Below are 25,686 nucleotides of genomic sequence, written 5' to 3'. Positions count from 1 at the left end.
AGTCAAGAACAAGAAGAAACATTTGAGAAGGCTGAGAAAAATAAACAGAACAACCACATGAATGTAACTTTTGGTTGGATTTAGATCTATTATTTTTTCTGTCTTCTTTATTTTTGTTCCTCTGTTCCCCCTTTACTACTTGCATTTGAATTATTTGAACATTTTCCAACATTCCATTTAATAATTTATCTGTTGGCTTTCTGGTGATATCTCTTTGCATTAACTTTTGTTGTTCTAGGGATTACAGTATACATAACCTAACCATTATAGCCTACTTAGAGTTATTATTGTACCACTTCACATAAAATATGGAAACCTTGCTACCATATAGGTTCGTTTTGAGTAATTTTTCATACATATTTTGAAGAACTTAAGAGGAAAAAATATCTTTGATATTTACCATTTCTGTTGTTTTCCCTTCATTACTAAAGATCCAGGGGTTGTTTTTTTTTTTTTTTGAAGAATCATTTCCTTTCAGAAAAACTTTCTTATAGGCAATTCTGATGGAGATGAAATCTCTTAGTTTCCCTTCATTGGGGAATGTCTTCTTTTCCCTTGTTCCTGAAGGATATTTTTGCTGTATATGGAGTTCTAGGTTTGCATTTCCTTTTTCCAGGGCTTTAAGGATGTTGTTTTACTGTATTTTTGCCTCTGATTTCTGGTAATTAATTCACGATCATTGGACTTGTTTCCCTGTTTGTTTTGTGCCATATTTTTCTTAGCTGCTATCAAGGATTTTTCTATTTGATTTTCACCTGTTTGATTATGTGTGTCTAAAAATGATTTTCTGGAAGTTTATCCTGTTTGGGGTTCACTGAGCTTCCTTAGTATTTATGTCTTTTACCAAATTTGGAGATTTTTGGGAGCCATTTTGTCTTCAAATTTTTTCTGCCCCAATAGTCTCTTCTTCTGGGATCCCAAAGACGTGTCTGTTAGGCATTTTGATATAGTCCCATAGGTTTCTGAGACACTCCTCATTCTTTTTTTTCACAGTTTCTCTGCTGAGAACTTCTGTCTTCATTCATTTCAAGTTTTTGCTTATCTTTGTTTTTGTTTTTCTAACTGCTGCTGTAAAGTCTTTGATTATTTCAACAATAGAAGCTTTGTTTGATAATTTCAACATCTAGGTCACCTTGATGGCAGCTGTGGATTAACTTTTGATTATCTGGTCATAAAGACCTGGTTTCTCTTAGAGTTTTAGCTGCCTGTGCTACTATCACTGTGCAACTAGGGGCCACCTCAGGGCAGAGGTTTGAGAGAGGAGGGGAAATTTATACCCTTGCTTCTCTAAATTTTGACTCCATATGTCTGTTTATTTTTTTAAAAAAACCTTACAGAGTTCTCATGTACTTGTCTTTTCTACGTTGTTGCTGAGTTTCTAGTTGTAGTTAATAGGAACAGTGGGCTGTAGTGGGCTACAGTGCCATACACGATAGGGACTTCTCTTTATTTTTTAATATTTGATATAGTCAGATATTAAAGCCTTCATAAATGATTGCATTTGAGTTTGTAATCTGGTTTGGTAAGAAACATTAAGAAGTATTATGTAATACGTAGGGTGCCATGGTCTGTTCTTTAGCTTCAGAACTGCTCAATAGCATTATTTTTTGCTAGTAAATTCATCTTTTGTGATAGGTTAAAATTGAGTGTGCCAGACTTAAGTTCCTGAGCACTCTAAATTCTGATCACAAATTGCTTTGCTTTTCCTGGTTTTCTCCATAAGTATGTTGAGCTGCTATTTTACCCATAGCCAGTCAGCTCTGTTCTGTTCTAAAAATCATATTTTGCTCTCTATAAGTAACTAATATTATGAGTGTGTCCTTCCCCACCACCACCTCCCCTTTTGGTTGGATGGTAGTAAAAGACCTAACTATAAAATAATGTTCCATAACATAAGAAAATAATGTTTGAATCAATTCATAGGTGTGTTGTTTGGACTGGTGATGAGAGGGTCTTCTTTTATAATCCTACCACCCGTCTTTCTATGTGGGACCGACCTGATGATCTGATTGGAAGGGCGGATGTTGACAAAATTATTCAGGAGCCCCCTCATAAAAAAGGAATGGAAGAAGTGAAGAAACTAAGTAAGTTTTAAATTAGGAGTTACCCTCTAATTTTAATATTCTTTTAATATTTTTATGGAAAATGTGAGGCAATTTAGAAATCCTCTCTGTTTTCAAGGAATATAAGAAAAGGAATATTTGAGAAATGGAAAATAGACTGCTCTTCTAGGTTGAGTTCAATAATTTAAAAAATAGAGAATTTGGGTAAAATTATGTTTTGTAAAATATTATATATATTTTTTTAACTTCTTGTCCTTTTCAGGGTTGTCAGTCCAAGATATGTAGGTACTGCTCATGCTTGCTCCATGCTTATTGAAATGCTCCTCAGTGAGCCTTTTAGCACCTTTTGTGATTAGTAATATATATTTTGAAATAATCAAACTGTACAGAGTATTTTTAAAATAAAGTTTACTAAAGTTTTGTAAAATAAAAATGCAAAGGTCTTTTAAACTTGATGAAATATAGGGAAGGTAAGCCTTATTCCTGAGACTAGGGAGACTCCTGCACCTTATTAAGAGATAATCTTTTAATCTACTTTATGTTCAGATAGCATTTCAGTATATATGATATATAATAAATAGAAATATTTGTACATATTTTTATTGCATGTGTTTTATTGGTAATTTGCCATTGTATTGATATGGTTGTGTTTTTAAAGAACCCCCTTGTGTAGTATAGAAGCATGATAAATGAATCATTTAATAATTCAATTGAAACAAATCCTGGTATGTCATTTAATAATAATTGAGAAATCTTCGTAGATTATGTATACGTGGTACTAACATTTTCTGCTTACTGGTGATTTCCAAATTAGTGAAACTTCATCTACCCGGTGCAGAAGATACAAGGATTTGATTCATTTATTTGATAAATACATGTGTTAATAAAGATTTCAAAATGAATCAAAGATTTAATGTAAAGGGAAGATGAATAGAGGAGGTTTAGAATTATCATGCTTTGTTTAATGTTTTATAAAGAAGTGTTATGAGATAGATATATAAACAGTAATTTTTTAAAAGAAAAGATTGTGTACCATGTGCATATACTATTCATAATATTTGAAATGTTTTTTTTTGCCAGGGCACCCAACCCCGACAATGCTGTCCATCCAAAAGTGGCAGTTCTCTATGAGCGCAAGTGAGTGAACTATAAGTTGCAGCTTTAAAAAAATGCTGCTATCACCAGTGTTCCAGTAGTGGTTAGTGGAAGGATTCATACCTAAATATTTAAATTTTTGCTTACTGATTTTATTTTATTTTATTTTTTGCGGCACGCGGGCCTCTCACTGCTGTGGCCTCTCCCGTTGCGGAGCACAGGCTCCGGACACGCAGACTCAGTGGCCATGGCTCATGGGCCCAGCCGCTCCGTGGCATATGGGATCCTCCTGGACCAGGGCACGAACCCGTATCCCCTGCATCGGCAGGTGGACTCTCAACCACTGCGCCACCAGGGAAGCCCCTGCTTGCTTATTTTTATTCTGATAGTTTAATTAAATTTTCTTATAGTTAAAGAAGAACAAGAATTAATGGAAGAAATGAATGAAGATGAACCTGTTAAAGCCAAAAAACGGAAGTAAGTAATACTTACTGTTTATGTAATTTAGGTAGATTTTTACCTTTTAAAAGCTGTGATTAGGTGCAGTCAGTTCATGATTGGGACAGGTAATGTGTGTGTTAGGAGACATAAGTCATGATTGCTCTCTTTAGGCCTGTTATTAAAAAGCTTTGCTTCAGGATGTAGAAATGGTGTCCCTTCTGTTGCTAGATGTGCAAAAGATTTGGTTATTTAAATATGTATTATGAAGTCAAATGACATTTTAGGAGTTAGTTGATAAATTATTTTCAGACATTCATTATGCCTGAATTTTATAAAAATGTTACCTCCTTAATGTAGACCCCAACAGACACCATTCCAAAAATTTGATAAATGTAGACCCAGATTTGTCTCTCTTTTTATATACTGGTCACTTCACTAGTCCTTGTGTCCGTGGTCATTACTTGGAGGGAACCCATAAGCTTATTAGAAAGTGCTCTGAGAGAAAGAGAGTGGTATAAGTGGAAGTATTAGCTTGACCAGTGCTTGGTAAAATGAATGTTACTAACTATGGGGGGTGAAAGGGTGGGGTAGAAGGTGTTTGTGTATGGGCCGGGGAGGCATGGGACCATTATTTAGCAGCAAAAAGGAAAGTTTGAAGACGTTACTATGGACTGGTTTATCATAGTCCTTATCTGAAAACGACAGATTGAATGCAGCCAAATTACGGCAAAGAAATCAGTAAGACAACCCCTGTCAAGGGTGGTTCTTTTTTAAAAAATTTTCTTTATTGGCAACAATGTTAAAGAAAGTAAGATATTAAAGAGTCACTCATAATTGACCACAGTAACAACAGCTGTTTGAATTTTTACAGTTGACTTTTTTAGTTCTTGACCAAATGTATAAGTATTTTTATTGGTTGTAATCAACTGAATTGTGTTCTTTTTTTAAAAAATGTAGAATAAGATGTTTGTTTTCTTAATTATTATAAATGACTGTATTCATTCTGTTTATGTACCATAATTTTGGATGTTCCTACAATGTTAAACTTTTAGGTTGTTTTTAATTGTTTGTTCTTATAGACAACTCTGTAAGGTTTTTAACTGCTTTTATCAGGAGAATGTCAAAGAAGTCCTTTATGTGGATTGCCCGAGCTTCTCTATTTAGGTACAAAGCTAAAAGCCTATTTTTCCTGGCTTAGTTTTTCTTTATTTCTTTTATTGAGATAGATAGTGATAGTTTGTATTGTGACATTTTCATTTAGTATAATTCTATAAAGGTTATTTGTTTTCATTAGTTGTATTTCTTGGATGTCTTTTAACTCTTTATTTAAATAGTTCTTAAGTGAATTATTATAAGAGGGTATATTGTTTGGCAAATTGCTTTTACCTGTTTGTTTTGTGCATATCTTAGGTCACAGACTATCTCGCTAAGTTCCTGCAGGTCACGGACTATATCTTCTATTTTTGATTCATTCCCTAAATTGCCAGTTACCTCTCACTATATTTGTGGGCTGGCCTTATTCCATTCATCTCCTGGGCTACCTTCATTTTCCTATATAGCATGCTTTTGAATTTCCTGATGTTCTGTTTTCCTAATTCTCTTAAGTTTATGCAGGAAATATGAACCAATTTTATTTTTATACTTAGCAGATCGAATTTAAGAAGGAAGATCTGCTTAAACACACCTGAATGTTACTGAATTACTTTTTTTGATTATTCACATGAATGGTCCTTCTTCATAGGGCAGAGGTTTGAGAGTTGACTCAATTTCATGTTTACAATCTCACTTGAGTACCGTACAGCAGCAGGGTTGCCCTTAGCCCTGAGGTGCATTTTTGGAGAAACAAGAAGTAGTTTAGTCATTGATGAACAGTTCTAATTCCACCTAACTACTCCGGGGCCTATGTTGCTCTCTGGGACCTGTCCTTCAACTTAAATCTCAACTTATCACCCAGAAAGTGAGTAAAAAAAATGTCAGGTAGGTAAGGTATATATCTCACATATCCACTTGGCCAGGTTTGCAGATATTTTATTTTCAAAATAAATATTTGAGATTACTAAGACTTATACCAATTTTTATTAGATTAAAAATTGTATGCATTTATAATGTAAAACATTTTGGAAAATATTGTTTTTCCTATATCATTTCAAGAACTAAAAACTATATTCTGTGCTGTTTGATTCTAACACATAGAGTTTTAATGCAATATTAGATAAGTTTTTTGTTTTTGTTTTTAAGTAAGGTAGTTCATTTTGTGTATCAGCTAGTGTCAGGGAGAGACAGCACATTAAAGGTATTTTTCATTCCTAACAATGCAGCCACTGTAACATCATTAGAAGCTCATTGTAACTTTATTATTATTATTTTAGTGAAAGTTGCTTATCCCTTAGAGTTTATTTGAAACCCTCAATATAATTCTTTTTTGCCAAAAATATGCTGCTCAGTAGTGAGTCTTGGATATTCCAGTGATTTTAAGATTTTAATAAGATTCCTTATTAATATTTTGTCAGTTGATGCCTATATTTTCTTTTTTATAGGAGAGACGATAATAAAGACATTGATTCAGAGAAAGAAGCTGCCATGGAAGCTGAAATTAAAGCTGCCCGAGAAAGGGCCATTGTCCCTCTGGAGGCCCGAATGAAGCAGTTCAAGGACATGCTGCTAGAGAGAGGGGTCAGAAAACAATCTTTGGGGGAGATATTTCTGTTTTGTATAAGTAATATAAATATGTCTTGCTAAAAGGTCAAATCTAAGGTTAGTGCTCATGCTGTGGGGGGCGGATAAGGGAAGCCTGTCAAATCACTGTACTCTTTCAAACAGCCTTTTTCCTGGCTAATGATATCATGTTTAACTAGATGCCATTTTACTGTCCTTTTAAGTACAAATAACATTTAACATTTATTGGGTCATTAAATTTTGGTGAGTAATATAAGATGAATATTAACATTACAGAATGGCGGACTACACGGAATAGGTAAGGTGTATGTGATTCTTTTAATATCTACAGAATGGCTTTTGGTTAAAGGAGAACTGGTACTTTATGATATTACTGTTAATGAAGCTTAATTGAGAAGGGATTTCAACCTTTTGATTATATTCACAGATTCATTTGAGTAAGTAAAATTGTTCAACTTTAAATCCCAACATTGTTCACAAGGTTGGAGCAAGCTTGGGAAATCAAAATGCAAATCTTCAAGGCTTTTTCTGATGTACTGATTTTTAAAATGTCACACAGTAGTGGTTATTTTAATGAGTAATTGTGTGTTATTTCTATGTAATATAGAAATGTTCAGAGCCAATTAGTGTGGAAGTGTGCTGTTGCTAGCCTCCCACTGCTTGTCATTTATTAGTGATGGAAACGGCAGTATGGCTTTTATTATGTGTCCTTTTTAAGCAGATGTCCTGTAGATTTCAAGCAAAATTATATGACCTTTCTGTTTTTAGAGCCAACTTAATTATGAGGCAATACATTTTTTTATTTTAAAGGTGTCTGCTTTTTCAACATGGGAGAAGGAGTTACACAAGATAGTTTTTGATCCTCGGTACTTATTGCTTAATCCAAAAGAGAGAAAACAGGTAAAAGGAAAATAACAGTATTTAAGTAATGTATATCCCTTGCCAGCACAATTTTTTAAATTAATTAATTAATATAAATTTATTTATTTATTTATGGCTGTTTGGGGTGTTTGTTGCAGTGCACCGGCTTCTCATTGTGGTGGCTTCTCTTGTTGTGGAGCACGGGCTCTAGGCACGCAGGCTTCACTAGTTGTGGCACGCAGGCTCAGTAGTTGTGGCACGTGGGCTCTAGAGCACAGGCTCAGTAGTTGTGGCGCATGGGCCTCGGTGCTCCGTGGCATGTGGGATCTTCCCGGACCAGGGCTCAAACCCGTGTCCCCTGCATTGGCAGGCGGATTCTTAACCACTGCGCCACCAGGGAAGTCCCCAGTATAATTTTTAAATTGTAAGGAATAAAGAACGATCCTTTATTTTTCTAACATAGTACTTTAAGAACAGTTTCATACCTTAGAACATAGTGATCCTTTGTGTGGACATTTCTGCCTCAGAAATAGTTGGATTCTTTTGCCATTGTGGACATGGCTTTGCCTCATGCACATTTTGTCCTTATGCTTCATATATACTGATGTTATACCAAGGTTTCAGGGTCATTTCACATGCATTTATTAACTTAGTTTTTACTGGTCAAATGATGCAAATTTAATGTAGAAAAATAGCAAAATACAGATGAGTAAAAAGGAATAAAACCTACCTCCAATCATTTCCAGCTGATAGGCCCATTGTTGAACACTTGACCCTTCCCAACTGTTATGTGCTAACGTACATATTCATATATATGTGTCTGTATTGTAGATAGACAAGACTCAGCGTGTTTTTATCTCACACATGCTACCCACACAAATTCCACATCTATTAAGTGGCAACTGTTAAAATGTCTTTTCATCGTAAACTTAGAGTAATAATGGACGCTTCAAGGTCTCTACTGAACTACTAAGAATTATAAGAACTAGAGTTAACTGGTTACTGAGCTGCCCTTTATTTCCACGATGATTCAGTGACACATACCATCTCATAGTGATTGCTGCTTCCTCTAAAGTGTTGCACACTTCCAACTTATATAATTCCTGAATTACCTGGACCACCCTGACAGTCATTTCTGTAAAATGGTATGTCGAACCACTTGCTATAGTGCTGTTGAGCTACACAATTTCATTTGGTAGAAGTAGTGTCCATCTTCCATATTTATAGTTTAATGGTTGTAATAATTCTCTGCACAGTTTGTACCATTATGCATGTAGGTCTAATCATAGACATTTTATGAAGAGATGAAATTTACAGTGTACCAAACATGTATTTTAGACTCATAATAGGAAGACATGACTTTCCATATGTACTTGCATCTGTGTTTCATGCACTGTAGTCTTTTTTATTTTAAACTATTTGTGTGTGATGGTCTCATTTTCACCTCAGTTGATGGCCCTATCAAAACCTATAAATTAGCTTCTTTACTTTTCCCCACTGTGCATTTCAAGTCTTATCAGCAAAATCTACCTCCAAAACCTTTTCTAAATTATTTACCATTTATTTACCTCTTATTTACCATTTCCCTTGCTATACCCTAATTCAAGGTACCATGGTCATCTGTGTGGCCCCTAATTGATCTCCTTGCCTCCTTCCATTCTTGCTCTCCTCTGTAGTCAAGTTCTTTTTCCACACAGCAGCCAGACTAATTTTAAAGTTTGACAAATTAAGGCACTGTTTCCTTGCTTAAAAAATATGCATTGCATACTATTTCATTTAGGATAAAATTGAAACTCTTTTTCATGACCTATAAGATTCTACCTACACTCATGTCTGCATACTTCTCAAGCCTCTTTTTTTATGTTCATTTATTCTAGCCACGCTGGCCTTGATATGCCTTGGCCAATACAGGCATATTCTGGTACTTATTAGTCCCTTTTCCTGGAATGTTCTTCCCCTAGGTGTTTGCATAGCTGACTAAATCATTATATTCAGATACTTGACCAGGTGCCTTCTGATTAACCTGTCCCTTTGCCTTCTTTACTTTCTTTGTAGCACTCAGAATTCTATCTAAAATTATCTTAACCATCTGTCTTTTCCTACCACAGAGGGCAGGAACTTTGTTTTGTTGATTGCTCTGTATGTGGTGCCTGGAACAGTGCTTTAACCTGAATATCCCTGAAGACTTAACTTTAAAACTTTTATGACTTTTACTCCTCATGGCACTGAGTGTTGCAGTTTCTGAGTTAAATTACAAGTGCATATTGAGAACTAAAATTCTTTTTTAATTTTGAAGGCATTTTATAAGCTGGTGGTATTATTAACTCCTTAATAGAGTTACAGTTAAAAAGAGAAAAAGTATCAAGCATTATTCTGTTTTAAATAAAAACTCAAAGGTTCTCATACTTTTTGAGTAGAAATCTTTTTTTAAAACTGGAGTGTAAGGAATGAGGGAACGTAAAGCCGATTGTATTGGGAGGCATGGCACAAATAATTAGGAGAAACTTGGAAGCATACCAGAATTTCTAATTTTCTATGAGATGTTCATCTCAGAGAGTGAATCCTAACCTTGGTGTGGGATATCCTAGAGGAGAGGATATGAAGTTTTTTCCAGCTTCTGAAAGGAAACTTAATATAAATTCACTTGGCTATTATTTATAATTTAGTACTTTTACAAGTAAGAACTATATACTGAGATAGGAGAGGGGTTGGAAACAACACTCTTCCCCACTTCTGTTAGCCTGCAGATACTTTCATGAGCTACTACAGTGCTATATTTAGAAGGTTTTGAAAATGACCTACATGCCTAGCAGGGGACTGCTGAGATAATTGTATATATTTCTATATAGCTTTTAAAGATTTGTGGATATATATGAACTTACCTGGAAAGAGGTCTGAAGTGTTTAAGTATTTATTTATTTGTTTGGTTGCGCTGGGTCTTTGTTGTGGCAGGGAGGCTCCTTAGTTGTGGCATGCGTGTGGGATCTAGTTCCCTGATCAGGGATCGAACCCAAGGTCTTAAGTATTAAAAAAAAAAAAAACTTCTTCTGTTTTACCTTTTTCCAAGACGTGCATGCACATTTTTAAGGAGCCACAGAGTTCTTTAAGATATGTTTGGAAAAATATTAGAGTGTTTTATCTTCCAGAAGACATTTCTTTCAGAGCCTTCTGACTTTCTTCAGTCTGGACTGGTTGCCCTCAACACCTGATGTACAGCTGTCATTTTTGAGGATGACAGCTCTTGATCATCATCCTGGGGATTTCCTTCATCTCTCTTTTTTTGTGGAGGGGGAAGTTTACCTGTCTCCTGCATTGTATGTCGTTTCTTTCTTGGTTTACTCTCTTTTAATGCATTCTATCTCTGTAGTAGCTTCCTGAGAGAATATGCATGGGAAATAAATTTTTGAGGCCTTATATATTTGAAAACACTTTTATTGTACCCTTATTTGGAATTGTTTGGCTTGCTAAGGAATTTGAAGTTGGAAATCTTGTTCCTTCAGGATTTTGAAGGCATTGCTCTGCATATAGTTTTCACTGTTATTTTTGGAACTTCTGTTTATTACTTGTTCCCTTGTATGTGGACCTTCTTATTTTTTCTGTAACATGTAGGATCTTCTCTTAGTCTTCAGTGTTCTGATATTTCATGGTGATTGTGTATGGCTGGTGGAAGGGCCCTTTGTGCTAGGCACTTGGTGGCCCTTCCAATGTAGAAACTTTTATCTTTCAGTTCTTAGATTTTCTTGCATTGCTTTTTTGATTTCCTTCCAGCTGCTTTATTTTTCCATTCTGGGCCAGAGCATTTGTGCTCTGGGCTGGTCCTCAGAGTTTCGTATCTTTTCTCTCTTGTTTTCTATCTCTGTCTTTTTAAAAAACTTTCTGGATGATTTTCTCAACTTTATTGTCTAATAACCCTTCAGTTAGATTTTTTATTTTCTTTGTCATGCTTTAGGAGTTCTTTTTTTGTTGAGTTTTCTTGTTTCATGGTTGCAATGTCTTAATTTTATAATATAGTTTAGGATTTTTTTCTTATTTTTCATTTTCCTGTATAGTCTCTCTTTCCCCTAAGATTTTTCTGTCTTGGTCTCTTTTTTTTCGTGTTGGAGAGTATCCTTAGATGTTTTTGTGGACCCTAACTGCTGATGATTAAGAACAAGGCACTAAGGTGCTATTTGGGCACTCTTAGCATCTGGTGGGCTCTCATGATTGTTGGCTTTACTGTAGAACAGTGGTTCTCAACCAGGGCATTTTTGCCCTAGGGGACATTCTTGTTTGTCACAACTGAGGGAGTGCTGCTGGCATCTTTTGGCCAGCGATGCTGCTGAACATGATCTGGTCCAAAATGTCAAAAGTGCTGAGGTTGAACACCCCCCCCCCCCCCCCCCCGCCCAGCCACCCCGCTGTAAGGTGATTTAGGCTAGTTTGTTGCGATCCTGCAGAGCAAGTAATTTTTAGGCTGGTTAGATCCTGGATAAGGACTTTTAGTCTCCTTGCTCTTGCTGCATTGGTTCTGAAAGAACTGTGTCTTGATATGTGGTAAGTAACTACTTAATTCCCTGTTTTCTCAATCTGGTACGCCTCATTCTTAATTTATGTTCCCCCAGACCAGAGAGAGTGTTTTGCCTTTTAGAACAAGGGTCAGCAAATTTTTAACATAAAGGGTTAGATAATAAATATTTTAGGTTTTGTGGGCCACGTGGTCTCCGTCATGATTGTGTAACTCTACTGTTGTAGTGTGAGAAGACCCACAGATTTATGTAAAGGAATGAGCATGACTGTGTTCAAATAAAGCTTTATGGACACTGAAATTTAAATTTCATTTAATTTTCGTGTATCATGAAGTTTTCTCTTACTTTCCCCAACCATATAAAAATATCAAAACTATTCTTGTGCTGTAAAGAAAGAGGCAACCGGCCAGATTTGGCTAGCAGATTGCGATTTGGTAACCCTTACTCTAGAGAATAACCCCTTGCCTTACTGAGTTTCAGGAGTGGCAGTGCCCCAGATACATAAAGTTGGCAACGAGGATCTAGTGGTTAAACTGCTTCTTAAAAAGCTTTATTGTAGCATTACCCTATCCTCACTTCATGGGTATCTGGTGCTGTCAATTCTAGAGCTGTTTGAGGATTCTCTAATTTACAAAACTGGTTACTTTGTTTTCTTGACTGCTGGTTTAGGGCCAGCTTTCTTGTGTCTGCCAAATCCTTTATCACCTCTCCATGTGCTTTTCAGCTTCCAGAGTTGCTGTTTCTTTTTTCCACATTTCTCTGTTCTTACTGGTTTGTGACTTCAAAAGTTCATCATCTTGACTATACATTATTAAGTGGGAAAAAATATATAGAATATGTGTAAAGCAAGATTACATTCTGGGTGAAAATAATTATGTCTTAAAGAGAAGCGGGGGCTTCCCTGGTGGCGCAGTGGTTGGGAATCTGCCTGCCGATGCAGGGGGCGCGGGTTCGTGCCCCGGTCCGGGAGGATCCCACATGCTGCGGAGCGGCTGGGCCTGTGGCCCGTGTGGCCACTGAGCCTGCGTGTCCGGAGCCTGTGCTCTGCAGCGGGAGGGGCCACAGCGGTGAGAGGCCCGCATACCGCAAAAAAAAAAAAAAAAAAAAAAAAAAAGAGAAGCAAAGATTCTGCACTTTGGTATTTAGATTACCTATATGAAAGACTAACTTGTCAAATTGGTTTATTTTTGTAATAGGTATTTGATCAGTATGTAAAGACCAGGGCAGAGGAAGAACGCAGGGAAAAGAAAAACAAAATAATGCAAGCCAAGGAAGATTTCAAAAAAATGATGGAAGAAGCAAAATTTAATCCAAGGTATATGGTTTATTACTATCAAATATCGAAGTATGTATATATTTTCTCCTAGATCAGTTGAATATATATATGTGTGTGTACACACATGCGCGCGCACACACACACACACACACACACATCTTTTGGACTTCTGGACATGAAGAACTTCTTGTTTCATTATTGGTTTCTGCCTTTCTAAGAATCTTCGTTCTTTGGAGGGAATCCCTGGTGCTCTGTGAGGCATTGGTTTTCAAGAAAGGGTACCTTTGTTTTAAAAGCTTCCCTCTGAGAATAAGTTTTCTTCTCTGGAAACTGGTAAATGATTAAAAATCTGTCCCTGTCTTCTTTAAGTTTTACACATAATGAATTGCAGAGTGGGAACATTATTTTGATTGAATTGAAGTGGTGAAGGACCTTTCATTTCAAAAATTTCGAAGTGTCTAGATTATTGTCTTGTCTGACATTTTCATTTAATTGTTAATATATATTGAATATATGTAAAGGGCTAAAGAAAAGGAGACATTTTAAACTTATGTGCTTATTAGCATTATAATAATAATGGCATCAGTTATTGGATATTTTAGATAGATGTATGAACTTACACATATATGCAGTTAAAGTACATGCATATGTGTATGTATATTATCTCATTCAGTCTTCAAAACAACCAGTGTGATTCAGGTGCTCATATCCTACCTATTTTACAGATAAGGAAAGTAAGATATATGCAAATTAGGTAACTTCCCTGAGTGAATGTGGGATTTCAGCTGGGTTCCAGTATTACACAGAATAGTCAAGACAGGGAGAATCACTTTCTTGTAGAGATATTAAGTTGCTTTGAGTATACAAGAACATGGAGAATCTCTAAAACTATGGGGTAGAATCATGGAGTCTCTGGGTTAAATGGCACTTTTTATAAAAGTTTATCTTGTTTAAACAGTTACTTTTGTCAGTGGAGACAGGGAAGAGTATTGTTGTTTGGAAAAGTGTATTTGGTACACTTTTTCAGAAGTGTATATTTGAAAAATGAAGGGAAACTTAATGGTGCTATTAATACAGATTTCATAAAAGCAAGCTGAGTATTTGTGACCATAAAGAATGTAATATTCTTCAGAGGTTAACAGAGTTTCAGACTTTCCAGGGGGTCTTGGGCTTTTTCTTAATCAAAAGGGTAAGTTCATGGGTCAATGCAATTGCGACTGGGTTATAAAAGACGTTTTGGAAGGCAGTTGAGGAAATTGGAACATGAATTGGTATTATATAATATTAGAGATTAGTAATTTTCTTGGATATTGTGGTTATGGAAGAAAAAGTATTTAGCCTCAGGAGATGTATGCTGAAACGTTTATAGATGGAGTCTCATGATGTCTACAGGTTATTTTCAAATGATTCAGCAAAATATATCTATAAAAACCCTTTATGGGTCTGGGAATAATTGAGACTCCAATGAGATTTCTCTTTTGTGGATTTGACAAATTAAGTCTTGCTGTATCACAGTACCCTACTGATATTCTTATGGGGCAGATAGAATTGTTGAAGTGATCTTTACTATGCAGGTTATTTCAGAAAGTAAAACCATCAGGCACATAACTGGAAGTCTTAGCACTTGGGGCATTGTGCTGTATTGCTAAGTTGATGCATTTTAATACTAGCATAGAGATTAGGACCAATTTTAGTAAGTAGTAGAAAACAAAGAGGAAAAACTTAAAGTTGAGAAAATACCGTCCATAGAGCTACTTTGAATTGGGAAAAGACTACTAACTGTTCTTCAGTACAGTTCATAGATATAAAGCACTGGAGTTTATTCCAAGGGAAGGAATGGCTGGGGAGAATTACCTAACTTTAGTGCCTGTTTCTTCTATGTCTTTTTTCTTTTCTAATGGAAATTTCAGGTATACCTCCTATGGTAAACTGCGAGTCACTATACTCTTTCCCATCCCCTACCACCAACCAACTATCCACCTCACTTTTTTCCTGCAAAAGATTCTCTACCTTGTCTGTTATAAAATAGCATTTTTGGAATTAAAAGATGAGTCATATGAAAACATCTGTATGGGAATCTAATGCTAAAACTTCATTTTAGTCTCTTCTGGTAAAAAAAATAGATATATTTTACATATTTTTTAACCTATTCTAAATAATATAAGTATGTATAAAATAATTGAATTCTCACTTTTATACATTGATTTTACGTTTTAAAAAGTTTATTTAATCATAGTAATAATTGCTTTTTTTGTCTTAAAATTATAAAGCAAGGTATACTTAATTTATCATGAAAAGAAAATAGGTTTAATGGACTACATATTATCCCTTTTCTGGGGTATGCATTTTTATTTTACCATATAATTTTATTATGGTTACATATCCATTGTATGTATATGTGTGGTTACATACCCAGTTTTGCAATGTATCCTTTGTTAAAAATGTTGAATTAATGAAGTTAGATATTTTGAGTAATACCAGTTGCATATAAAGAGATTGTTAGAATCTGGCTTTGGTTAGCAAAGCTTAAAAATAGCAAATGTTAGGGCTTCCCCGGTGGCGCTGTGGTTGAGAGTCCACCTGCTAGTGCAGGGGACACGGGTTCGAGCCCTGGTCCGGGAGGATTCCACATGCTGCGGAGCGGCTGGGCCCGTGTGCCACAACTGCTGAGCCTGCGCTCTGGAGCCCGCGGGCCACAACTACTGAGCCCACGTGCCGCAACTACTGAGGCCCGTGTGCCTAGAGCCTGTGCTCCGCAACAGGGGAAGCCACCGCAGTGGGAAGCCCGTGCACCGCAACGAAGAGTAGCCCCCCTGCTTGCCACAACTAGAGAAAGCCCGCGCACAGCAGCCAACACAGCCAAAAATAAATAAATAAAATAAATTTATAAAAAAAAAATAGCAAATGTTAGCAGTGAGTAGTACGCCTATTCTTCAGTTGATGTTTTAAACTCCAAATTCTAAAGTTAACCAGCCAGTTTTTTCTTGATAATTAAAGTAGTAATTTAATCTTTGTGTTAATACCTAAGTGGAGGTGTTTTATTTTTGAATTGAGATAAGTAGTTTTATAGGGGAAAGTAAGCTTTATTTTTCACCTCTAAAAATGTGCTAAATATGGGAGTGTTTATTATAAGAGTGAATTCTTATTATGTAAGGTGAAATATATTCAAATATATGAAAGCATTATAAATGCCTTTTATTCATGAAGAAATTTTTTAATACTTAGTTTCATTAGCCCTCATAGACCTTAATTTTCCATATCTCTGCTGGAACTCCCTAATTGTTCATCCATTAAGATCATGTCTTTGAACATATTTTTTAATTCTTCCAATATAATTATAATAGTTTTCTTTTTTTTTTTTTTTTTTGGCGGTACACGGGCCTCTCACTGTTGTGGCCTCTCCCGTTGAGGAGCACAGGCTCCGGACGCGCAGGCTCAGCGGCCATGGCTCACGGGCCCAGCCGCTCCGCGGCATGTGGGATCCTCCCGGACCAGGGGCACGAACCTGCGTCCCCTGCATCGGCAGGCGGACTCTCAACCACTGCGCCACCAGGGAAGCCCAATTATAATAGTTTTAAAGGATTTGTCTGTACCTAAAACAACATCTGGGCATCCTGGGATAATTTCTGTTGGCTTAAAAATAATTTTTCATATGGATCCCATGTTTCTTTGTATGTTTAGTGATTTTTAATTGAATATTGGAAATTGTGGATAATAGGTAGAGACTTGAATCTGTTATCTTTCTCTCAAGAGTGTGTATTCTTATTTTAGCAGGCCAGTCACTTTAATTTTAGGTTTGAGTTTCTGCTTTGTTAGTATGGATCTCAGAAAATGGAAGGAGTTTTTGTCAAACTTCCGACTTTGTCTCCCTTGTGGATCTTTTGTGGGCTTTGTTGTCTTAATATTGTTCTTTTTACAGCACTATTCAGTGTCTGGTATCTCTTTTTTGCTCTTAAGCATGTAGCAGTTTGGTACCGGGTGTGGTCTTTCTGCTGTTTTATAGCTTGGCCTTGGCTATCTACTTATTCATGAGAGATTTCGAAATGGTATTCTTCTGGGGTAGTACCCTCTTTCTATAGCTTATTCCTCTGCCATTTTAGCACCGAAACTCTGATCACTGCTGCTTCTAGCTCATTGGGACCACTGTACTCTGCTTGGACTCTACCTCTTTGCATTTTGGGAAATTGTCCTGAGGCACAGTGCCACGGGGCTTCTTACCTCAGTCTTACTCTACCTGTTGTCCACTGCTTGAAATCAGTTGCCTCATATATTTTGTCTGGATTTATAGTTGCTTATGGAAGGAGAGATAATTCAATAAGAGTTACTCCACCATGGATGGAAGCAAGAATTCAGCCTCATCTTAGTGTGGAAATAGATGGACTCTTTAAGTCTCTTGAAGTACACAAATTCTTTGCTCTCAGATGTCTATCCCCCTAACACTATGCTGATAGTATACAGATCTCTAACCACATTTTCACTCTTTAGCCCTTTCACTCCTTTCTGTAGGCAGATTTGGGACTCATTGTCTTGTTGGCACATATTCTTACTGGGAAGATGGTATCGTCTGCTATACCTTTCTACAAGTAGAAAAAGCTCTACCAAAGTTAGCACACTTGCCATTTTGTTACAGAGCTACTTTTAGTGAATTTGCAGCCAAGCATGCTAAAGATTCAAGATTCAAAGCAATTGAAAAGATGAAAGATCGAGAAGCCTTGTTTAATGAATTTGTGGCAGCTGCAAGGAAAAAAGAGAAAGAAGATTCGAAGACCAGAGGTGAGAAGGTAAGATGGTTTTAGTTCCAGTGGTGTGATTGATGGGAGTGTGAATGGGAAGGGACTGAACTGGGGCTGCGTTTCTAATCTCATTCATGGGCATACATAACAGGACCCACATTTATTGTTTAGCTTTTTAAGTTAACTTTTACAGTTGTTTATATTATCACTTCACTTCAATAATGCATACATTTTAGTAGTGTCACTAAGCTGCATAGATTTTCTTTAAATTTTATTAATACTAGGATGCCCAATAAACCCAGAAGTGGTTATTAGGCCTATCTATTCACTGGTGCCTACCTGCTAAGATTTCAAGGTTCTTTATAGGTAGTAACATTTAAGTTTTTCAAAAAGCTTCTTTATATTTTTTGCCCTCTAAAAGATAGCATTTTGGTGACTTTCTAATCTTTTAGTAAACATAGCTTACATATGAATTATTGCTTATCAGAATTAAAGGTCAGCTATTAAAGATTAATGAATTCCAAATGTCATTTGACAGTGGTGTCAGGAGTGGAGAGGAGCTCACCACTGAGGAGGCAGACTGGTAGGGAGGTGGCACCAGTGGTGCGTAAACCATCAAAACATGCAGCCACTGTCCTTAGTGACCCTGTGTGCTTTGTGAATAGAGAAAAAGAACCTCTGAAGCTTTATCATTCTTGACATTTAAAATTGCCTCTTATTCTAGAAAGTTAAAATATTACAGATTCTATTAAGAAATGTTGTTATGGAAGTAACACCAATCTTATTGGGAGGAAGCCTCTTTCATTGAAAATAGCAACAGTATTAGGTGAAATAACTTTTGTCAGAAATAACTGAAATTTCCTGATTATCTGATTTATTATGCTTCAAGGTAGATTTTTTGAGAATTATTTCACTGTTGACTGTCTTTGGTAAATGATTATGCTTCTCAGAGGAAATGTGCAAGGTTGAGCTCTGCATAAACATTTTGACTGTTGAATTAGAATCATGTCAATGAATTGTTTGCTACTTTTGACTTTTAGTAAGAACCTATTTTTTTTAAAGAAAACCAAGTAAATAAATGATTGATACTGTATGATTGCTTTTAAACAAACTGAATGTTTTTCTCTTTGCATTTGTAACTAATGTTCTTTTTCTGAACACTTTTTTTGGTAATTATTTTATGTATTCTGTTTTATAACAAGTGGGTAGACTTTACAGTTTTGTGCTGTGTGGCCTGTCAATCAGTTTGGTTTGACAGCTGTCAATCACTGCTATGCAAAGTATTATGGGATTCTCTAGTGAGGAAAGAATTGATATCTCTCTGTGTGGTCACTTTAGCCTCCCACAGTTCCGGTACATTACATTTTTTTTAGTCTTTTTCCTTATGAAGTAATGAGAGTTGTGCCCAGGATGTGTTAATTAAAATAAGAAATTAAATAGACATTACATCTAAATGAACTTAATATATTCAGCTTTACTTTCTTTTGATTGTAAAATTTGAATTCTCTAAATTAAAGGTTTATCTTTGTACTATTACATTGGAAAAAAAGGAAATTACCAAAGTAAAACTTTCTCAGCCAGTTTAAAGAATACAAAATCAATTACTAACTAGCTTATGAAAGCAGAAATCTTTATAAAGGTTTAAATGTACTTTTTATACTTACATTTTGAGAAGTATCTGGTTAGTGAAGTTTTATCATTTCATGACTTTCACTGTGTATTTATTCTTATGAAGTATATTGGCAGTACGTTTTTTAAAAATGGCATTTTAGCTGTGTGTAATTGAATAATAAACTGGTATATTGGAGTTTCTTTGTTCTTAAGATTCCTAACTGGTCTTTGTAACATTGAGAGAGTTGAATCAATAGCTGAATAGTAAAAATTTAAAGGTAATTACTTGCTGAGTCAAAAACCTGTGAAGGGCATTGACTTTTGGTGAAATCCTTTTTTCCCTTTAGTAGGCATTTTCAAGCTAAAGGGTGCAATCATCATTTTCATGTAGCTTTTCACTGGTAGTTTTATAAAAAATGCCCCCAAAGCTGTTTTACTGGATTATTTTGTTTACCAAAGTAGCTACCCTCTAGTTTTTGTTTATTTGATTATAATTTATTATTATAACCAATTTTTATTAAATTGTGTTTCAAATAATTTATTTTTTGGAACAACAGATTTGAAGTTGCATATAATGGAGTTAATCCTCTTATGAAGTTGGCATTTTTCTCTCTTCCCTCTCTTTTGAATTAGCTGCTGAGCAATTTTTGTTTCAGTACATTTGGCTGAGGAAACTATTTCTCCCTTTTTAACTAAACAGCTTAGTTGGTAAGGTACTTCCATTTTTGGAGAGAAGAAGATATGGACAGTAGGACCTTGAATTGTTGCTAATGGAAATTGACATTTATGCAGTTGTTAAATAATTCTTCTCATATAAAAAGCAGCTTCAAAAAAAAAAAGCTTCAGTAAGCCATTTGTAGCCTGTCATGGTAATATCCACAGTGAAAGAAGTTAAATTTTATTTAAAGTTCACTTTGTTTATACATCATATATTTTTTAAACTATATGATAATTATTTGTAGGCTTCATGTCTAATGTTTGAAATATTTTTAAGTTAATGTGAATTCTTATGGCTTAGAAAGATTCCTATTTGATGCAGCTTACATGTTTTATTTAACGTAAATTTTGCCTTCTAGTTATCCCATGCATCTGGGAATTTGGTGTTCATTGTGTCAGATACAAAGTTAGACAGATGAACAGAAAAGTTGTGTTACATCGCTACCTCAAGTATAGTTTCTTTATTGCCATCTAGAAATATTGGGCTTATGAGTTATTTCTCATTAATCCTAACAGTCAAGAGCCAAGTTAGCTGAGTGAAGAAATCCACAGCTGAATAGCTCATATTTTAAAAAGTTCTCTAATGCAGAAGCTCTGTTTTTTATAACCTTACAAGTGTTTTCTAGAAAGGACATCTACCTTCCTTTTAATCCTCTATTAGGAGAAATGAGGTTACAGCGAGAAGTGAGAGAGTTGGAATAGGCAGAAGGAATGATTCATTTATTTTGTGCCCACACAGAAATTCTGATTCCATTTCTAATTTCTCACTCCCTTGGTCAGGTAGGAAGGCAGCATGTTTAATTCCTATGGGGAGGAGAGGTTCTTGACCTGGTCAGAATCCTCTGTTGAAATGACTTTAGCTACCTCGGATGTCTTCCCTGGTAGCAGTACATAATAATTTAAATGAGACTGAATTTTAGAAGAGGTCCTCAAAGTGCATAAAGACAAATGCCTTGTTTATTCTTATAAAAATATTATTAAAGTAAAATTTTTCTCTTATTAAAGTAAAATTTTTAACAATTCTAACAAATTTTTCCAGTTTTAAGAATTTGGAAGGGATGTTCTAAGTATTGTATACGTTGACACTAAAAGGTTAATATTATTTAATACCTTTAGTATAATGTTACTAGCTTGGTACTTGATTTGTTAAGAACGTTAATTTCATTGACACATATTCTGGTGAAGGCATACATGTTTAATGGCTAAAGAGCACAGGAAATCTGAATATAGTGTTTTTTTTAGATATGACTAATTATGACCATAGAAATTCTATAATTTTCTTATATATAAAGGTAAAAACATTGCTCTTTTTTAAAACCAAAATATAAAAGTTTATTTTTTGTTTGTTTTTACACATTTGACAGTATAGTTTCAGATTTGTAATGAATAAAACTTGCTCTTTGTGCTCAACTGTTTCTAAATTCCCCTATTAATTTTAACAAACAGTTTTATTCATCTGCTTTTTAAAATATTCTTGCTATCTTGATGTTAAAGTATTTTTGCCATTAGTTCATAAGCCTGAATCTTATGGCAAATTCATATTCTTCATAAAAACATGACAGTTCTGAGATCAGAAGTTATAAACAACCTAAAAAAGTTACTTCTATATTTGAATAATTTCACTGAAGGATATGATTTATTTTGAATTTGGTAGATTTTAAATGAGAGCCTGTATGTGTATTGATTTTTATATTTCTCATAAAAGAGCAATTCTGATATTCTTTTTTACTAAAATTCTGCTCTAACTGCATTAAAAAAGTTATTCTCATCTTTAAGGTAAGTGAACTTTTTTTCTATTTGTAAACATTTATATCTGAGGAATTTCTTACGGCATATTGTTTTCCTCCCACCTCACACCTGTTTTGAAATACAGATAAAATCAGATTTCTTTGAACTATTATCTAATCATCACTTGGACAGTCAGTCTCGATGGAGCAAAGTAAAAGACAAAGTAGAAAGTGATCCACGTTACAAAGCAGTGGATAGTTCATCAATGAGAGAAGACCTTTTCAAACAGTACATTGAAAAAATAGCCAAGGTAACCATTTGTGTTTACTCATATAGTAACCATGGAATAGTAAAATTCTTAATTGCAGTGTAAAGCCATTTGCTACTGTTTTGGGTTTAGAATTTTTCTTGTTGGTATTCCTAATACTCTCTAGTAGTTGACTTTGAAATGAGTATTTAGGTATATTGGTTAAAAACTAGGTTTGAAATTTTGTATTTGGCCAACTAGTTATTCTGTGGAGGCATATTTTGATGGAGTTAGTAAGAAGGTTAATGTAATTTCACTTTTACAGAATTTAGACTCAGAAAAAGAAAAGGAGCTTGAAAGGCAAGCCCGCATTGAGGCAAGCCTCCGAGAAAGAGAAAGAGAGGTGCAGAAGGCTCGTTCAGAACAAACAAAAGAAATAGATCGAGAGAGAGAACAGCACAAACGAGAAGAAGCTATCCAGAATTTCAAGGCTCTTCTGTCTGATATGGTATTACTCTTTTGCTTTTTTCTCTGAAGTACTGGATGTTAGAAATCTATTACATTACCTTATTAGTGGACATTTTAATATTCTTTAAATTGACTCAGAGATATAATTTAGTAAGTTACCTATGAAGTATTTTAAAATTGAGTACTTGGTATTAACACCATTAGAATAGGAAAACCCTGGTTATTTAAAATTTTCAGAGGTTTGATGTTTTGTATAAAAATTCATGGTCTTTTAGTCTCAAAGCTTTTTAAAAAATTATCCTTGATGAAGTCATCTTAAATCATCACACACTTGCATGTCATAGTAATAAAGTGTGCTGAACATGAGTTCATCTTTAGATGATTTGGGTCATCATTGTGATGATCAGTTATTGTACATGTAGATGGTATGGAATGTAGGACTGGAGGTTTACTGACCCCTGGGATTTTTTTGAAAATCCTCCTGTATTATCCAGGGTTGTTGAGGTAGGTAGGGTTTTTTGTCCCTACACCGAATGCCCCCAGACCACTCTGCTGTTCTATTTGTTTTTTCTTCTTCTCTTCGTCACTGTCTCTCCTCCTGTTTCTTTTCTTTCTTTCAAGAAAGCTCTTCTCATCACTCCTGTTGCTTCTTCTGATTTCTTCCCTTGCTTCTGCTGATCTGTTTTCAATGACTTTTTTCTGTTCTCTGGGCAATTACAGTTGTTTCTTGTTTTCTGTCTCTGCCTCTGCTTCCCCCAAATTCATCCTCTTTATTGCAATCACAGAAGTCTTTGTAAAAAGCAAATCTGATGATTTTGTCACTCTCCCTGTTACTTGAAGAAGGTAAAGGTCCTCCCTACTTCTGGAAGTTCCCTGCATTTCAAATTCAGGCTCCTTAGCATAATATAAGAAACTGTTCATTCCTTGACTCCCTACCTTCATATTACCTTATCCTCTGGTTTCCTCTCTTGCCCCCTAAGCTGTAGCCTTGCTGAACTTACCTTTAATGAACCATACTTAGTTTAATGAATGCTACCATTAGACATGCCAATCCCTCCACCTATAATGTTTTTATTTTTTTATTATTATTATTATTTTTTGCGGTACGCGGGCCTCTCCCTGTTGTGGCCTCTCCTGTTGCGGAGCACAGGCTCTGGATGCGCAGGCTCAGCGGCCATGGCTCACGGGCCCAGCCGCTCCGTGGCATGTGGGATCTTCCTGGACCGGGGCACAAACCCGTGTCCCCTGCATCAGCAGGCGGACTCTCAACCACTGCGCCACCCGGGGAGCCCTATAATGCTTTTAAATTTCCCACCACAGTGGCAAACTTTGTCATTCTTGAGGAGCACACTCAAGTATCTCTCTGTAAGGCTGATCCTGACCCATCTGGGCAAATTTGATCTCACTGTTGCCATTTACCAAACTTGTGCTCAGCATATGCCTTTGCAGCACTTATTACATGTTAGTGCAGTTCTTTATCTTCCCTACAAAAAGTAAGCCCTTTGAAGGAAGACATAACTGTGTTATTTATTTAGTATTCCCAGTGCCAAGTTCAGTGTTCACCTGACATGGTTTTAGGTGCTTGATAAATGTTGTTAAGTCCCAGATTGAGCTCAAGAAAAAATTTTTTTGTCTGGTGAGCTGCTTGTGCTGTGAGATGGTATATTTCCTCTTTTATTTATATCCATTTCTACTACTAACAGAAGTTGGTAAGATGTTCAGTAGGTACCTAGGTACTTAAAGTTCTTAGGGACCATGGTTGATGGGAGATATCTTCTCTTCATCCTTGCCACCTCTAAACCCATACTACATAACTTAGGTGAGCTCTGGGAGGTGAGATTTCTGGCTTAAAGAAGTAGATGTTCAGTGACTGCTTGACTAAGATGGAGTCATCAGAAACTTCTTTTATTAAGTGTATTGTTCCTAAACCAAATAAATGAGTCTTTTATTGATGAAATAATGAAAAGGTAAGTCTGTTTGGTGATAGATACCATTCTCTATTTTTAGGTACGTTCTTCAGATGTGTCCTGGTCTGATACTCGGAGGACTCTTCGGAAAGATCACCGCTGGGAATCTGGATCCTTGTTGGAAAGAGAGGAGAAAGAGAAGCTTTTCAATGAACACATTGAAGCACTTACCAAAAAGAAGAGGGAGCACTTTAGGCAACTTTTGGATGAAACTTCTGCAGTAAGCGGCTCTTACTTTTCTACTTTAATCTAGGTGAATCTTTGTTAATAATTCCCAAAGTAAAACATTGATATGACTTTTAATGTCATTCTCTTTAGACCCATTACTGGAGTTCATGGGTTTTATGACACTTTCTTCTCTGATTTTTTTGTTTGTTTGCTTAAGTAAAATGTTGATGGTACTTTCACTGTTTAGAAGTTACTTCCTTTTGCAGTTTTTAAGTTCGTATATGCTCCCTTAGTAATTCCATATGTCCTTAGCTGTGTGTGATCATTGATGCTTCCTGATGATAGAGTTAATAGATTCCTTCTTTTGCTCCATTTTCAATTTGGTACCGTGGCCCTCTTGTTTGGCAGTTTGTACCCTCTGTTCAGGTTTTGCTCCTATTATCTGATCTCTCTTTGGTGATGGTTTCTTCAGAAGTTACGATGTTGCCCATGGAGATACAGGGTTTGCAGGTGATTGTCTTAGGTCATCTTGAAAGTATGGCCATGAACATAACTCTTGTGGCAAGCCAACAAAAAGAAATTGCATTAAAGCTGCTTCCCTGTCCCTAACTTAGTCCAGTTATGCTTGGGCATTACAAGAGATTGCAGGTCAGTGTAATGTTATGTACCATATGTGCTGCAGTTTGATCCCCTCGATAAAAGTGAGTTCTATTTATGTTTTTTATTCACTTGTCTTTCAAAGATTACCTTAACATCCACGTGGAAAGAAGTAAAAAAAATCATTAAGGAAGATCCTCGGTGCATTAAGTTCTCCTCCAGTGACAGGGTAAGAAAATTTTGTCTGAGATTTGCTTTCAGTTTATAAATATTAATTGGGTGCTTAATCAGCAGCATTAATATCTTGACTGAAAGGAAGTTGATGGTTTTAAGTGAATAACTTTTAAGTGTATGAGAAATAAATCTGAATTTCAAGTTTATATTTTCTTTCTTGTACAGTATATTAACAAGACAGCACAAGAGGAACTTTAAAAATCTAATCCTTGGGGTTAAGCCTGTGTTTTGGGATCTTCTAAGAGACTAATGAAGCTATAGTTTTTATTTATTGTATAGTCAGGTCCCACTAGATAGAT

At 35.6% G+C, this 25,686-nt stretch overlaps 1 protein-coding gene across 6 annotated transcripts in view; it reads left to right on the top strand.

Moving 5' to 3' along the window:
- TCERG1 (transcription elongation regulator 1) overlaps window positions 1-25,686 on the top strand; it is a gene marked incomplete at its 5' end in the record, with an annotated part of 60,098 nt that overhangs the window by 31,056 nt on the left and 3,356 nt on the right. For 5 of the 6 annotated variants that reach the window (XR_014326100.1, XM_082836409.1, XM_082836408.1 and 2 more), the window contains 11 exons: window positions 1,924-2,084; window positions 3,144-3,200; window positions 3,569-3,635; window positions 6,137-6,272; window positions 7,086-7,175; window positions 12,838-12,956; window positions 17,548-17,698; window positions 21,852-22,016; window positions 22,279-22,461; window positions 24,429-24,608; window positions 25,299-25,382. Coding sequence is in view for 5 of the 6 variants with exons in the window: in XM_082836409.1 (XP_082692535.1) it covers window positions 1,924-2,084; window positions 3,144-3,200; window positions 3,569-3,635; window positions 6,137-6,272; window positions 7,086-7,175; window positions 12,838-12,956; window positions 17,548-17,698; window positions 21,852-22,016; window positions 22,279-22,461; window positions 24,429-24,608; window positions 25,299-25,382 (1,393 nt within the window). Of the gene's footprint in view, window positions 1-1,923; window positions 2,085-3,143; window positions 3,201-3,568; window positions 3,636-5,009; window positions 5,109-6,136; window positions 6,273-7,085; window positions 7,176-12,837; window positions 12,957-17,547; window positions 17,699-21,851; window positions 22,017-22,278; window positions 22,462-24,428; window positions 24,609-25,298; window positions 25,383-25,686 lie in introns of all 6 variants that reach the window. The other variant, XM_082836410.1, reaches the window with a different exon arrangement.

The sequence above is a fragment of the Leucopleurus acutus genome (genome assembly GCF_964270905.1).
Source record: "Leucopleurus acutus genome assembly, chromosome: 3".
Lineage (NCBI taxonomy): Eukaryota > Metazoa > Chordata > Mammalia > Artiodactyla > Delphinidae > Leucopleurus > Leucopleurus acutus.
The sequence above is the reverse complement of the archived record's forward strand: the minus strand, read 5'-3'. Positions and strand labels throughout refer to the sequence as shown.